Here is a 13,633-nt window from a genome sequence, read left to right as displayed (position 1 = left end):
TGATGGTCTACACTGCCCATCTCTATAACCCTCTGCCCTAACCTTCCACCTTGATGGTCTACACTGCCCACCTCTACTAGCCCTCTGCTCTAACACTCCACCTTGATGGTCTACACTGCCCATCTCTACTAACCCTCTGCTCTGACCCTCCACTTTGATGGTCTACACTGACCACCCAGGCTGACCTTGGCCACTGACCACTCACGTTGTCCATCCTCCAATCAACCCCTCATTAGCTCTCATCATTCCACCTTGGTGGCCTACGCTGACCATCCCTTGACCCCCATCCCTGGTAATTCCCATTTGAAATCTGCATAATTTCCCATTTGACCATCCCCCAACCACCCACACAGACCTCGAGAGTTCACATTTGAGAATCCCTGACTGACCCTTGCTCTTCTCCCAGGGGCCCTCTGGCCTCCCAGGGCTGAAGGGAGACGCTGGCCCCAAGGGGGAAAAGGTAAGGACATCATTCCATTATTCTCTTCCCCATCTCCTCCCCTCTTTCCCTCTCTCCCTGGCCAGGGGGCTGGGAGATTGTCACATCTTCTGCTCCCAAACTCATCACCCTAAGGCTCCAGGAGAAAAACCTCCCTGAGTAGTCCCATGTCCTCCCCTGTCTATGCCTCTTTTGTCCTCCAGGGCCACATTGGATTGATCGGTCTCATTGGCCCCCCGGGGGAAGCCGGTGAGAAAGGAGATCAGGGGTTGCCAGGCGTGCAGGGACCCCCTGGACCCAAGGGAGATCCTGTGAGTGTCCTGACCTCAGTGGGAAGAATATGTTTGAAGAAGGGGATGGGTTTAGAGACTGTGGGTGTGGGGTCTAAGAAACATGGGTCTGGATTAATGAGGGTGTGTCTAGGGAAAATAGGGGGCTGTATCTCAGAACTGGCAAGTTGGAGGCTATGTCTGAGGTTTGGGGTCTCTCTGTGGGGGAATTGGAGGCTTGTCTAGGGTTTGGGGTCTTCTGTTGGTGGGACTGAAGGCTTGTCTGGCGGTCTGTCAGGGCAGTAGGGTGTACCCCACCAATTCTGACCCTGACGTCCTTTCCCTAGGGTCCCCCTGGTCCCATTGGTTCTCTGGGCCACCCTGGGCCCCCAGGTGTGGCGGTGAGTATGCAGGGAATCTTTTGTGGGATGAGGTCACTATGGCGGGCCAGGCCAGGACCTCAGCTCTTCCTGTCTGTACCCTACAGGGCCCCCTGGGACAGAAAGGCTCAAAGGGGTCTCCGGTGAGTACACCCTGCTTCCGTGGGCTTACATATGCCAGTTCCCCCTCCCCTCCGCTCTACCAGAACCCTCCACGCCTCTGCCTTCATTTATTCATTTATTCATGCAATCGTGCCTTTGACAAATATTTATTCAACACCTACTGTTGTATTTCATCAGATCCAAAATGCCATCAATTATAAGATGTACCATTATTTTACAAACTGCTAGGAAAGAAAACAGTTCTGCCAAGTAAACTATGACTTGCCAAAGATGTTAAGAAGCTGATTTCAGAGACATTAAAACATGAAAAGAAAATTTGGGTCTGATGCTTAATGCTGAAAACTTCATGTCCCTTCCCCAAGGCTGTACGTGTGTGAGTGTGTGTTTGAGCATGTGTGTGAGTGTATGTGTGTGTGACAGTGTGTGTGTGTGTTGGTGGGAAGGGTCTCCATAGACAGAGTTCATTCTCCAAGTGACTTCTCCCTACAGGGGTCCATGGGCCCCCGTGGAGACACCGGACCTGCAGGCCCACCAGGCCCCCCGGTGAGTTCCACAGGGAGAGGGGGCTGGGCACCAAAACCTGGGGGGAGAGCAAGGACTATGTCTGGGTGTCCCCAGAGGGTCCTTCCGTGCCCACCACTGGTCCAGGCACACAGTAGGTGTTCAGAGGATGTAGGTGAAGAGGGTAGTTCCCTACAAAACCCCAAGGAAGGTCTGGCCTGGGAGGTGGGGGTTGGGGGAACACCCATGGGGGCTCTGACCTGAGTCTTGTCTCTCGGACCCCATCTCTCCCTCCCTGTCTCTCTCCATCTTTCTTATCTGTCTCTGTCTTGATACTTGCGCCACTATTTCATCTTTTGTCTCTCTCCCCACTCTCTGTCCGTCTGTCTCTGCTTTTCTTGCGTTTTCTCTTTTGTCCTCTTACAACTTGGCTTCTCCCCATCTCTGAATTTGTCTCTTTCCTGTGTGTCTCTCCCTGTCTGCTTATCTCTCCTTTCTCTGTCTCTGCCCCTTGTTTATCTCTCTCCCTCCTCTTTCTCATTTGTGTCTCTCTGCCTCTTCATCTCTGCCTGTCTCTCTTTCTCCCGGTCTCTCCCTCCCCCATCTCCCCTCTCTTCTCTTCCGTCCCCATCCCCCACGCCCAGGGTCCCCCTGCCGAGCTGCACGGGCTGCGCAGGCGCCGGCGCTTCGTCCCAGTCCCGCTCCCAGTCGTGGAGGGCGGCCTGGAGGAGGTGCTGGCTTCGCTCACCTCGCTGAGCTTGGAGCTGGAGCAGCTGCGGCGTCCTCCTGGCACTGCGGAGCGCCCGGGCCTCATGTGTCACGAGCTGCACCGCAACCACCCGCACCTGCCTGATGGTGAGGTCCGGTCCCCCCGCCACTTGGATGGGCTGAGGTTGGGGATGTGGGGGGAGTTGGGGTCCGTCGAGTCCCATCCGGACTCACCCACCCTGCCTGGTTCTGCGGCAGGGGAATACTGGATTGACCCCAACCAGGGCTGCGCGCGGGACTCGTTCAGGGTTTTTTGCAACTTCACGGCGGGAGGAGAGACCTGCCTCTATCCCGACAAGAAGTTCGAGATCGTGAGTGCCCCAAACCTCTCATCCCCTCCCCCAGGAAGGGCTGTCTCCTGCTCCCCACACCCACACCCACCTTGTCTGGGACATTATCCTTCCTTCAACCGGCACTTACTGTATGCCAAGTCCTGTCTCAAGAGCTGGGACTACAGCAGAGGATCAAAAAGAAAAAATATAAGGCCAGCGTGGTGGCACATGCCTATAATCTCAGCATTTTGTGAGGCTGAGGCGCGAGGATCGCTTGAGGTCAGGAGTTCGAGATCAGCCTCAGCAACATAGCAAAACCCCGTTTCTACAAAAATTTAAAAATTGACCAGGCATGGTGGTGTGAGCCTGTAGTCCCAGGTACTCTGGAGGCTGAGGTGGGAGGATCTTTTGAGCCCTAGAGGTGGAGGTTGCAGTGAACCAAGATTGTGCCACTGCACTCCAGCCTGGGTGACAGAGCAAGACTCTGTCTCAAAAAAAAAAAAAAAAAAAAAAAAAAAAAAGAAAGAAAAAAGAAAAGAAAAGAAATAAAGAAAAGAAAACTATCTCTGCTTTTCTGGAACTCATACCTTCCATGGGAAGACAAAGAAGGAAAACTCCAAAAGAAACAAATAGGCTGGGCGTGGTATCTCATGCCTGTAATCCCAGCACTTTGGGAGGCCAAAAGGGGCAGATCACCTGAGGTCAGGAGTTCCAGACCAGGCTGACCAACATGGTGAAACCTCATCTCTACTAAAAATACAAAAATTAGCTGGGCATGGTGGCGGGCACCTGTAATCCCAGCTACTTGGGGGCTGAAGCAGAAGAATCACTTGAACCTGGGAGATGGAGGTTGCAGTGAGTCGAGATTGCACCATTACACTCCAGCCTGGGTGACAGAGTGAGAATCCGTCTAGAAAAAAAAAAAAAAAAAAAGAAATGATAAAAAAGAAAGAAAGTATCTACTTCATAGAGTGGCTGTGCAATTCAGATGCTGATGCAAAAACAAATATCAGTGAACGGTTTTGTTTTTGTGTGTGTGTGTGTGACAGAGTCTGGCTCTGTCTCCGAGGCTGGAAAGCAGTGGCATGATCTCAGCTCACTGCAACCTCTGCCTCCCAGGTTCAAGCAATTCTCCTGCCTCAGCCTCCCTGGTAGCTGGGATTACAGGCATGCACCACCACGCCCAGCTAATTCTTTCTCTCTCTCTCTCTCTCTCTCTTTTTTTTTTTTTTTTTTTAGCAGAGATGGGGTTTCACTGCTACTTAGGAGGCTGAGGTCAGAGGTTTGCTTGAACTTTGGAAGTCGAGGCTGCAGTGAGCCAGTGATCACACCCCTGCACTCCAGCCTGGGTGACAGAACAAGACCATGTCTTGAAAATTAAAAAAAGCTGGGCATGGGGGTGCACACCTGTAGTTCTAGCTACTTGGAAGGCTGCAGTGGGAGGATTACTTGAGCCCAGGAGTTTGAGGCTGCAGTGAACTATGATTGTGTCATGCACTTCAGCAGAGAGAGATCCTGTCTCAAAAATTAATTAATAAATTAATTAATTAAAATAAAATGGTACCACTAGGGACCCAGAGTTCAGTCCCACTGGGGAGCCCTGGGAGACTGTGTAGCACAGGCACCTGAGAGCTATCTCCCTTGGAGGCGAGGGAGCTGGGGTATTTATCCACCAACTCCCATCAGTCATTGGGTGAGGGCTGCCTCAGGGGCATGAACCCCCTTCCCCCATTGTGCACTGGCAGAGCCCATCCATCCCAGAAGCCAGAGAACATCCTGACATAGTCACAGCAGCCTACGATGTGAGGAGGTAAATACAGATGGGATTTAGGTGGCACCAAGGGCATCAGCTACAGTGACCCTTGCTTTTCTCCTCCAGGTGAAATTGGCCTCCTGGTCCAAGGAAAAGCCTGGAGGCTGGTATAGCACATTCCGTCGAGGGAAGAAGGTGAGTCACCAGAGGCCAAGGTGGGGAGTGGCATGAAAATTGATAGGAACCAGCAGGTGGGTTTGAGGGGTGGGTTCTGAGAGGTGAGATGAACAGGATAGACTTGCCTCTACCTTCCTAGGGATCACAAGCTGGAGGTGAGGTGGCAGCATCAGATATGTAACAGGCAGTCAATTGCCGTAGAGAATGATGGTGCCAGGACAGGGGAAGCACAGGGCATGGTAGAAATTCAGAGAAGTGTTGGAAAGACCAGAAGGCTTCCTGGTAGAAATCACAGCTCATCTGAAGCCTAAAGAATGCACTGCGTTAGCAAGCTAGGAAGGGCACGGACCAGTGTTCCAGGAAGAGGGAATGGCATATGCAAAGGTTCAGAGTCAAGACACGGTCTGGTGAATTTGAAGAAGAAAAAGTCACATGGCTGGGCACAGTGGCTCATGCCTATCATCCCAGCACTTTGGGAGGCCAAGGTGGGTGGATCACCTGAGGTCAGGAGTTCGAGACCAGCCTGGCCAATATGGTAAAACCCCATCTCTACTAAAAATACAAAAAATTAGCCAGGTGTGGTGGTGCGTGCCTGTAATCCCAGCTACTTGGGAGGCTGAGACAGGAAAATCGCTTGAACCCAGGAGGTGGAGGTTGCAGTGAGCCAAAACCATACCACTGCACTCCAGCCTGGGCAACAGAGTGAGATTTCATCTCAAAAAAAAAAAAAAAAAAAAAGAAAGAAAGAAAGAAAGAGAAAAAGCATTATTAAGATATTTTGTATTTTTTTCATATTAGCTCTTCAAAATCTGATGGAGATTTTACATTTAAAGTACATCACAATTTAAATGCTAAATTTTATTGGGAATATTTGATCTATATTTAGATTTCACAAAACCACTGAACAACAGTTCAAAAAGTAGATTCAGACTCAAGTTGTTCCAGACATAAGCTTTCTGATAACTGGATTAAAGCTCAGTCACGTTATGAATTTTTTTTAAGTAAAAAAAAAATTAAATGAAGTTAAAAAAAAAAAAAAAAGTCCCAGCCAGGCATGGTGGTGTGCACCTGTAGTCCCAGCTACTTGGGAGGCTGAGATGAGAGGATGACTTGAGCTCAGGAGATGGAGGCTGGAATGAGCCAGAATTGTGCCAGTGCACTCCAACTTGGGCAAAAGAGCAAGACCCCGGCCGGGCGCGGTGGCTCAAGCCTGTAATCCCAGCACTTTGGGAGGCCGAGACGGGCGGATCACGAGGTCAGGAGATCAAGACCATCCTGGCTAACACGGTGAAACCCCGTCTCTACTAAAAATACAAAAAAATAGCCGGGCGAGGTGGCGGGCGCCTGTAGTCCCAGCTACTCCGGAGGCTGAGGCAGGAGAATGGCATAAACCCGGGAGGCGGAGCTTGCAGTGAGCTGAGATCCGGCCACTGCACTCCAGCCCGGGCGACAGAGCAAGACTCCGTCTCAAAAAAAAAAAAAAAAAAAGAGCAAGACCCCAACCCCCACTCACCAAAAAAGGGAAAAAAATTAAATAAAGTAAAAAAAAGTCCCTCCTTCACACTGGCCACATTTCAAGACACATGGCTGCCATATTGGACAGGGCAGAAATCGGGTATTCAGAAGACAGTGAGCTCTCTAGATCCAGTGGCTCACAAGAGTGGAGGTAGAGTTGTGACTTCCGGGTGGGGTTGAGTGTGTTAAAACCCTGGATTGGTGGATGAAGCAATCAAAATTTGGGAAGTCATATGGGGTGGGCATGGAGACCTACTGGATGGAGAGGTGGACAGAGTGGATGTGCAGGTGACTCTTGGGATTCTGCCAGGGATCTCCAGGTGACTGGTGGGACCTTTTCAGAGATGGCAACATGGGAGGGGTGGTTTGTCTGCCAGTGGATGGAGATTCCCGGGGGATGGGTTCTGCTGAAAGAGGTTCATGGAGCCCCTCACCCTCTGCCTTGCCCACCTCCCACCAGTTCTCCTATGTGGACGCCGACGGGTCCCCAGTGAATGTCGTGCAGCTAAACTTCCTGAAACTGCTGAGTGCCACAGCTCGCCAAAACCTCACCTACTCCTGCCAGAATGCGGCTGCCTGGCTGGACGAAGCCACGGGTGACCACAGCCGCTCCGTCCGCTTCCTTGGCACCAATGGAGAGGAGCTGTCCTTCAACCAGACGACAGCAGCCACTGTCAGCGTGACCCAGGATGGCTGCCGGGTAAGAGGGTGGGGCAGTGGCCGGCTGGAGAGGGGAGGCAAGACCTCAGCCACCCTCCCCATAACTCACCATCTCTGTCTTCTCTGTGGACAGCTCCGGAAAGGGCAGACGAAGACCCTTTTCGAATTCAGCTCTTCTCGAGCGGGATTTCTGCCCCTGTGGGATGTGGCGGCCACTGACTTTGGCCAGACGAACCAGAAGTTTGGGTTTGAACTGGGCCCCGTCTGCTTCAGCAGCTGAGAGTGTCCGGGGTGGGAGGGACCGTGAGGGAGCCCCAGAATGGGGTGCCTTTGGTGCTGAGGCTTTGAAGCCACCGTATTTATCGTTACCTGTGACTCTGGAGCCAATGGGATGTGACTTCGCTCATCACGGTCAGTCATTCCTTCTCCTTTCCAGGGCGCTGGGGGCTGGGCTTCCCTGGCCCAAGGGTCCAGCCTCCTCCCACCCCATTCCAGGTGGCATACTGCAGTCTGGCTCTTTCTCCCCTCCCTCCCCACCCAAACCTCACCTCCCCACCTCTTGAACTCCCATGCAATGAGCTTCTAACTCAGAGCTGATGAACAAAAGCCTCCCCATTCCCCAACGCCTGCCTCCTCACTCCTCTGTCGCTGCCCTTCACACCTTTGGTGCTACCCTTCCCCACAGTTAAGCACTGGATGTCTCCTGATCCCAGGCTGGGCCCCCACCCCCTTTGATCCTTTCCACTTCTACGGTGAAAGGACAAAAGCCAGACTACAGAGGGGAGTGGGGCTTCCCTTGACTGAGCTGTGTGTTTCTTCTCCCGCCTCGCCCAGCTCTGCAAATCCCCTCCCCCTGCCCCCCACCTCCCAGGCTCACCTTGCCATGCCAGGTGAATCGGGGACCAAGATGGTGGGGGGGAATCAGGATCCTAATGGTGCTGCCCTATTTATACCTGGGTCTGTATTAAAAGGGAAAATCCCCCCTGTTGTAGATTTCATCTGCTTCCTCCTTAGGGAAGGCTGGGATATGATGAGAGATTCCAGCCCAAGCCCGGCCCCCCCACCGCCAGGCCATAGGGCATAATTTGCATCTCAAATCTGAGAATAAACTGATGAACTGTGTTTTCGTCTCTGTATTTCTTTTTTAAATTTTTTTGCTTGTTTTTATTTTTGTTTTATTTATTTATCTTTGGGACGCAGTCTCGCTGTGTCGCCCAGGCTGGGGTGCAGTGGTGCAAGCTTGGCTCACTGCAACCTCCGCCTCCCAGGTTCAAGCAATTCTCCTGCCTCAGCCTCCCTAGAAGCTGGGGTTACACGTGTGCATCACCATGCCCAGCTAATTTTTGTAATTTTAGTAGAGATGGGATTTCACCTTGTTGGCCAGGCTGGTTTTGAACTCCTGACCTCAGGTGATCCCCCACCTCAGCCTCCCAAAGTGCTGGGATTACAGGTGTGAGCCACTGTGCCCGGCCCTTGTTTGTTCATTTTTAGAGACTGGGTCTCACTGTGTTGCCCAGTCTAGAGTGCAATGGCGTGATCATGGCTCACTGCAGCCTCCAGTTCTGGGACTCAAGTGATCCTCCTTCTTCAGCCTCCTGAGTACCTGGGACCACAGGCATGCACCATGACACCCAGCTAGGTTGTTTTGTGTATGTGTATGTGTGTGTGTAGAGAGATGTTGTCTTGCTTTGTTGTCGAGGCTGGTCTCAAACTACTGGCCTTAAGCGATCCTCCCACCTCAGCCTCCTGAGCTGTTGAAATTACAGGCATTAAGGCCGGGCGCGGTGGCTCAAGCCTGTAATCCCAGCACTTTGGGAGGCCGAGACGGGCGGATCACGAGGTCAGGAGATCGAGACCATCCTGGCTAACACGGTGAAACCCCGTCTCTACTAAAAATACAAAAACTAGCCGGGCGAAGTGGCGGGCGCCTGTAGTCCCAGCTACTCGGGAGGCTGAGGCAGGAGAATGGCGTAAACCCGGGAGGCGGAGCTTCCAGTGAGCTGAGATCTGGCCACTGCACTCCAGTCCGGGCGACAGAGCGAGACTCCGCCTCAAAAAAAAAAAAAAAAGAAATTACAGGCATGAGCCACCTAACCCAGCTCTTGATCTCGTTCATCTAATGTGGCCCATATCTCTCTTGGGATCTGGCTCTTGTCTCATCTGATGTACCTGTCACCACCTGTATTAATTAGGTGTGTCTTTTGGGAATCCAATTTTAATGAGACTCACTGGAGATTATAGACCTATTTATTCACCCAGGCTCCTAGAGGAAAAGTTGAAAATTGTCAGCTTGGGGTGGGAGGCCCAAGACAGCTTAAACCAGAAGTTTGGCCTCTTTACAAAAAAAAATTTTTTTTTTAATTAGCTGGGCATGGAGGAGCATGCCTGTGGTTTCAGCCACTCAGGAGGCTGAGGTGGGAGAATCACTTGAGCCTGGGAGGCGGAGATTGCAGTAAACTGAGGTTGCACCACTGTGCTCCAGCCTGGGTGATACCACAGCAAGACCTTGTCTCAAAAAAAAAAAAAAAAAAAAAAGTTTGGTTTGGGATGATTTGAATTAGGAGTTAGATGTTGGTTTGAGGTATATTTTTAACTGATTTATTAAGATAGAATTCACATACCATATAATTCACCCATTTAAGCTGTATAATTAAAAGAAATCCTATACCCATTAGTGGTCACTCCGCATGTCTTTCCAACCTCCCAGCTGTAGGCAACCACAAATTTGCTTTCTGTCTGTAAGGATTTGCCTATTCTGGACTGAAATGTCCATTTCATATGAATGGAATCAGGCTGGGTGAGGTGGCTCACTCCTGCAACCCCAGCATTCTGGGAGGCCAAGGAAGGAAGATCACTTGAGGCCAGGAGTTCCAGACCAGCCTAGGCAACATAGCAAGACCATATTTCTACAAAAATAAAAAAAAAAACCTTAGCCAGGTACAGTGGTGCACATCTGCAGTCCCAGCTACTCAGGAGGCTGAGGCGGGAGAATTACTGGAGGCCAGGAGTTGGAGGCTGCGGTGAGCTATGATCACACCACAGTACTCCAGCCTGGGCAATAGAGTGAGACCTTGTCTCTAAAAACAAAACAAAACAAAACAAACAAACAAAAAGGAATAAATAAAAATAAATGGAATCACACAATATATGACCCTTTGTGTCTGGGATTCTGAGCCAAATGGTTTCCAGGAGTTTTTTGTTTTGGGGGCAGGGTCTCGCTCTGTCACCCAGGCTGGAGTGCAGTAGCACGATCTCGGCTCACTGCAACCTCCCCCTCCAGGGTTCAAGCAGTTCTCCTGTCTCAGCCTCCCAAGTAGCTGGGACTACAGGCACATACCACAACCCCGGCTAATTTTTGTGTTTTTAGTAGAAACGGGGTTTCACCATGTCGGCCAGGTTGGTCTTGAACTCCTGGCCTCAAGTGATTCACCCACCTCGACCTCCCAAAGTGCTGGGATTGCAGACATTAACCACAGTGCCCGGCTGGTTTCCAGGTTTATTTGTAGCATGCATCGGTATTTCATTCCTTTTTATTGCGAAGTAATATTCAGTCATCTCCCACCTTTGGCTAATTCGTTCATCAGTTGATGGGCACTGTTGGATTGAGTTTAGTTAGGAGTGATGGAGAAACGGTGTGAGTTGAGTTGGGTCACGTGGCATTGGGTGGGTAGAAACTTTGGATTGGGGTCAGTTTTCTCCCTCAAACCCAAGGCTCTTGCCCTACTACTCCTGCCACCAGCCCTTTAAGGCCACCTGAATACTGGTCCTCATTCATTGAACCAACGTTGCCAAGAGTCCTGACTCCATGAAGACTGTTGGTGCCCAGAGGTTGGTGATTCGTTCATTCATGTTTTTTTAGAGCATTTTTTTCTTGCTCTGTTACCCAGGCTGGAGTACAGCGGTGCGATCCGGGCTCACTGCAGTCTCCAACTCCTGGCCTCAATTGATCCTCCCACCTCAGACTCTCAAATAGCTGGGACTATAGTCATGTGCCACCACGCCTAGCTAATTTTTAAACTTTTTTTTTTTTTTTTTTTGAGATGGAGTCTCACTCTGTCACTAGGCTGGAGTGCAGTGGCGCCATCTCGGCTCACTGCAACCTCTGCCTCCCGTGTTCAAGCAACTCCCCTGCCTCAGCCTCCCTAGTAGCTGGGACTACAGGCACACCATCATGCCCGGTTAATTTTTTTGTATTTTACTAGAGACGGGGTTTCACCATGTTGTCCAGGATGGTCTTGATCTCCTGACCTCGTGATCCACTTGTCTCGGCCTCCCAAAGTGCTGGGATTACAGGCATGAGCCACCGTGTCCGGCCAGTTTTCTAACTTTTTTTAAGAGACAGTGTCTCGGCTGGGCACAGTGGCTCACACCTGTAATCCCAGCACTTTGGTAGGCCGAGGCGGGTGGTTCACGAGGTCAGGAGTTTGAGACCAGCCTGGCCAATATGGTGAAACCCTGTCTCTATCTAAAAATACAAAAATTAGCTGGGCCTGGTGGCTTGTGCCTGTAGTCCCAGCTGCTCTGGAGGCTGAGCCATGAAAATCGCTTGAACCGGGGAGGCGGAGGTTGCAGTGAGCCAAGACTGAGCCGAGCCTGCGCCGCTGCCCTCCAGCCTGGGTGACAGAGCAAGACTCTGTCTCAAAAAAAAAAAAAAAAAAAAAAAGACAAAGTCTCCCTGTGTTGCCCAGGCTGGTCTCAAGCTCCTGGGCTCAAGGGATCATTCAGCCTCAGCTTACCAAAGAGCTGGGATTACAGGCGTGAGATACATGCCTGGCCTCAACTAACATAATCATATTTGCCATTTATTACCCATATGCCAGACACTGTTCATCAAATGTTTTACTTCGATTAATTTAATTATCCCACATAACAACCTTTGAGGGATGTACTACTATTATCTCCATGGTGCAGATAAGGAAACTGAGGAACAGAGAAAGGTGGAATAATTTATCCAAAGTCTAGAACTAGAAAGTGGTGAAGACCATCAACAGATTTTGCTAAACAGAGCTGGGCATGGTGACATGCACCTGTAACGCCAGCTATTTAGGAGCCTAAGGCAAGAGATCTGGAGTGAGTTTGAGCCCAGGAGTTCAAGTCCACATGGGCAACATAGCAAAATCCCATCTCTTAAAAAAAAAAAAAAAAAACACACACAAAAACATGTTGCTAAACAAAGTCCTCTCTCTTAAGGGAATTTTGGCCATTGCTGTTTTTCAAAACTACATCCCTGGGCTCAGCACTTTACATGTCTTGCCTTTTCTTTTCTTTTCTTTTCTTTTCTTTTCTTTTCTTTTCTTTTCTTTTCCTCTTCTCTTCTCTTCTCTTCTCTTCTCTTCTCTTCTCTTCTCTTCTCTTCTCTTCTCTTCTCTTTTCTTCTCTTTCTTTGTTTTCTTTCTGCTTTTTGAGATGGAGTCTCGCTCTGTCGCCCAGGCTGGAGTGCAGTGGCACGATCTCGGCTCACTGCAAGCACCGCCTCCTGGGTTCATGCCGTTCTCCTGCCTCAGCCTCCCAAGTAGCTGGGACTACAGGCACCCACCACCACACCTGGCTAATTTTTTGTATTTTTAGTAGAGACGGGGTTTCACCGTGTTAGCCAGGATGGTCTCGATCTCCTGACCTCGTGATCCACCCGCCTCGGCCTCCCAAAATGCTGGGATTACAGGTGTGAGCCACCGCGCCTGGCCTATGTATTCTCTTTCTTTATCACAGTCCACTTCAATATCTCCCATTCCTTTTATTTATATTTATTTTACTATTATTATTTATTATTTTATTTATTATTATTATTATTATTATTTTGAGATGGAGTTTTGCTCCGTCACCCAGGCTGGAGTGCAATGGGGCGATCTCGGCTCACTGCAACCTCTGTCTCCCGGGATCAAGCGATTTCCCTGCCTCAGCCTCCCAAGTAGCTGGGATTAGAGGCATGTGCCACCACACCCGACTAATTTTGTATTTTTAGTAGAGACAGAGTTTCACCATGTTGGTCAGGCTGGTCTCGAATTCCTGACCTCAGATGATCCACCCACCTCGGCCTCCTAAAGTGCTGGGATTACAGGTGTGAGCCACTGCACCCAGCCAACTATTATTATTATTATTTTTTTGAGATGGAATTTAGCTCTTGTTGCCCAGGCTTGAGTACAGTGGTGCAATCTCGGCTCACTGCAACCTCCACCTCTGGGGCTCAAGCGAGTCTCCTGCTTCAGCCTCCCAAGTAGCCGAGACTACAGACACGTGCCATCATGCCCAGCTAATTTTTTTGTATTTTTAGTAGAGATGGGGTTTCACCATGTTGGCCAGGATGGTCTCGATCTCTTGACCCTGTGATCCTCCACTTCAGCCTCCCAAAGTGCTGGGATTACAAGCGTTAGCCACCGCTCTTTGCCTATGATTTTATTTATTTTATTTTATGAGACAGAGTTTCCCTCTTGTTGCCCAGGCTGGAGTGGAATGGCCCGATCTCGGCTCACTGCACTCTCCGCCTCCCGGGTTCAAGTGATTCTCCTGCCTCAGCCTTCTGTGTAGCTGGGATTATGGGTGTGTGCCACCATGCCCAGCCAATTTTTGTATTTTTGGTAGCGAGGGGTTTCATCGTGTTGGTCAGGCTGATCTCGAACTCCTGACCTCAGGTCATCCGCTTGCCTCAGCCTCCCAAAGTGCTGGGATTACAGGTGTGAGCCACTGCGCTCGGCCTATTTTATTTTATTTTATTTTATTTATTTTTTGAGACAGAGTCTTGCTCTGTTGCCCAGGCTGGAGTGCAGTGGCATGATTTC

At 50.3% G+C, this 13,633-nt stretch overlaps 1 protein-coding gene across 1 annotated transcript in view; it reads left to right on the top strand.

Annotated features, from left to right (window-relative positions):
• The window catches only part of COL5A3 (collagen type V alpha 3 chain), a 52,089-nt gene extending 44,110 nt beyond the window's left edge, over positions 1–7,979 (top strand). Inside the window, exons 58-67 of the mRNA XM_010373792.2 lie at positions 407–460; positions 643–750; positions 1,056–1,109; positions 1,196–1,231; positions 1,701–1,754; positions 2,357–2,567; positions 2,679–2,791; positions 4,632–4,700; positions 6,658–6,897; positions 6,991–7,979. Of these exons, the coding sequence (XP_010372094.2) occupies positions 407–460; positions 643–750; positions 1,056–1,109; positions 1,196–1,231; positions 1,701–1,754; positions 2,357–2,567; positions 2,679–2,791; positions 4,632–4,700; positions 6,658–6,897; positions 6,991–7,137 (1,086 nt within the window). The 3' untranslated portion in view covers positions 7,138–7,979. The remainder of the gene's footprint in view (positions 1–406; positions 461–642; positions 751–1,055; positions 1,110–1,195; positions 1,232–1,700; positions 1,755–2,356; positions 2,568–2,678; positions 2,792–4,631; positions 4,701–6,657; positions 6,898–6,990) is intronic.
• Positions 7,980–13,633: the final 5,654 nt, after the last annotated feature.

This window comes from Rhinopithecus roxellana, chromosome 8, assembly GCF_007565055.1.
Source record: "Rhinopithecus roxellana isolate Shanxi Qingling chromosome 8, ASM756505v1, whole genome shotgun sequence".
In the NCBI taxonomy this organism is placed as follows: Eukaryota; Metazoa; Chordata; class Mammalia; order Primates; family Cercopithecidae; genus Rhinopithecus; species Rhinopithecus roxellana.
The sequence above is the reverse complement of the archived record's forward strand: the minus strand, read 5'-3'. Positions and strand labels throughout refer to the sequence as shown.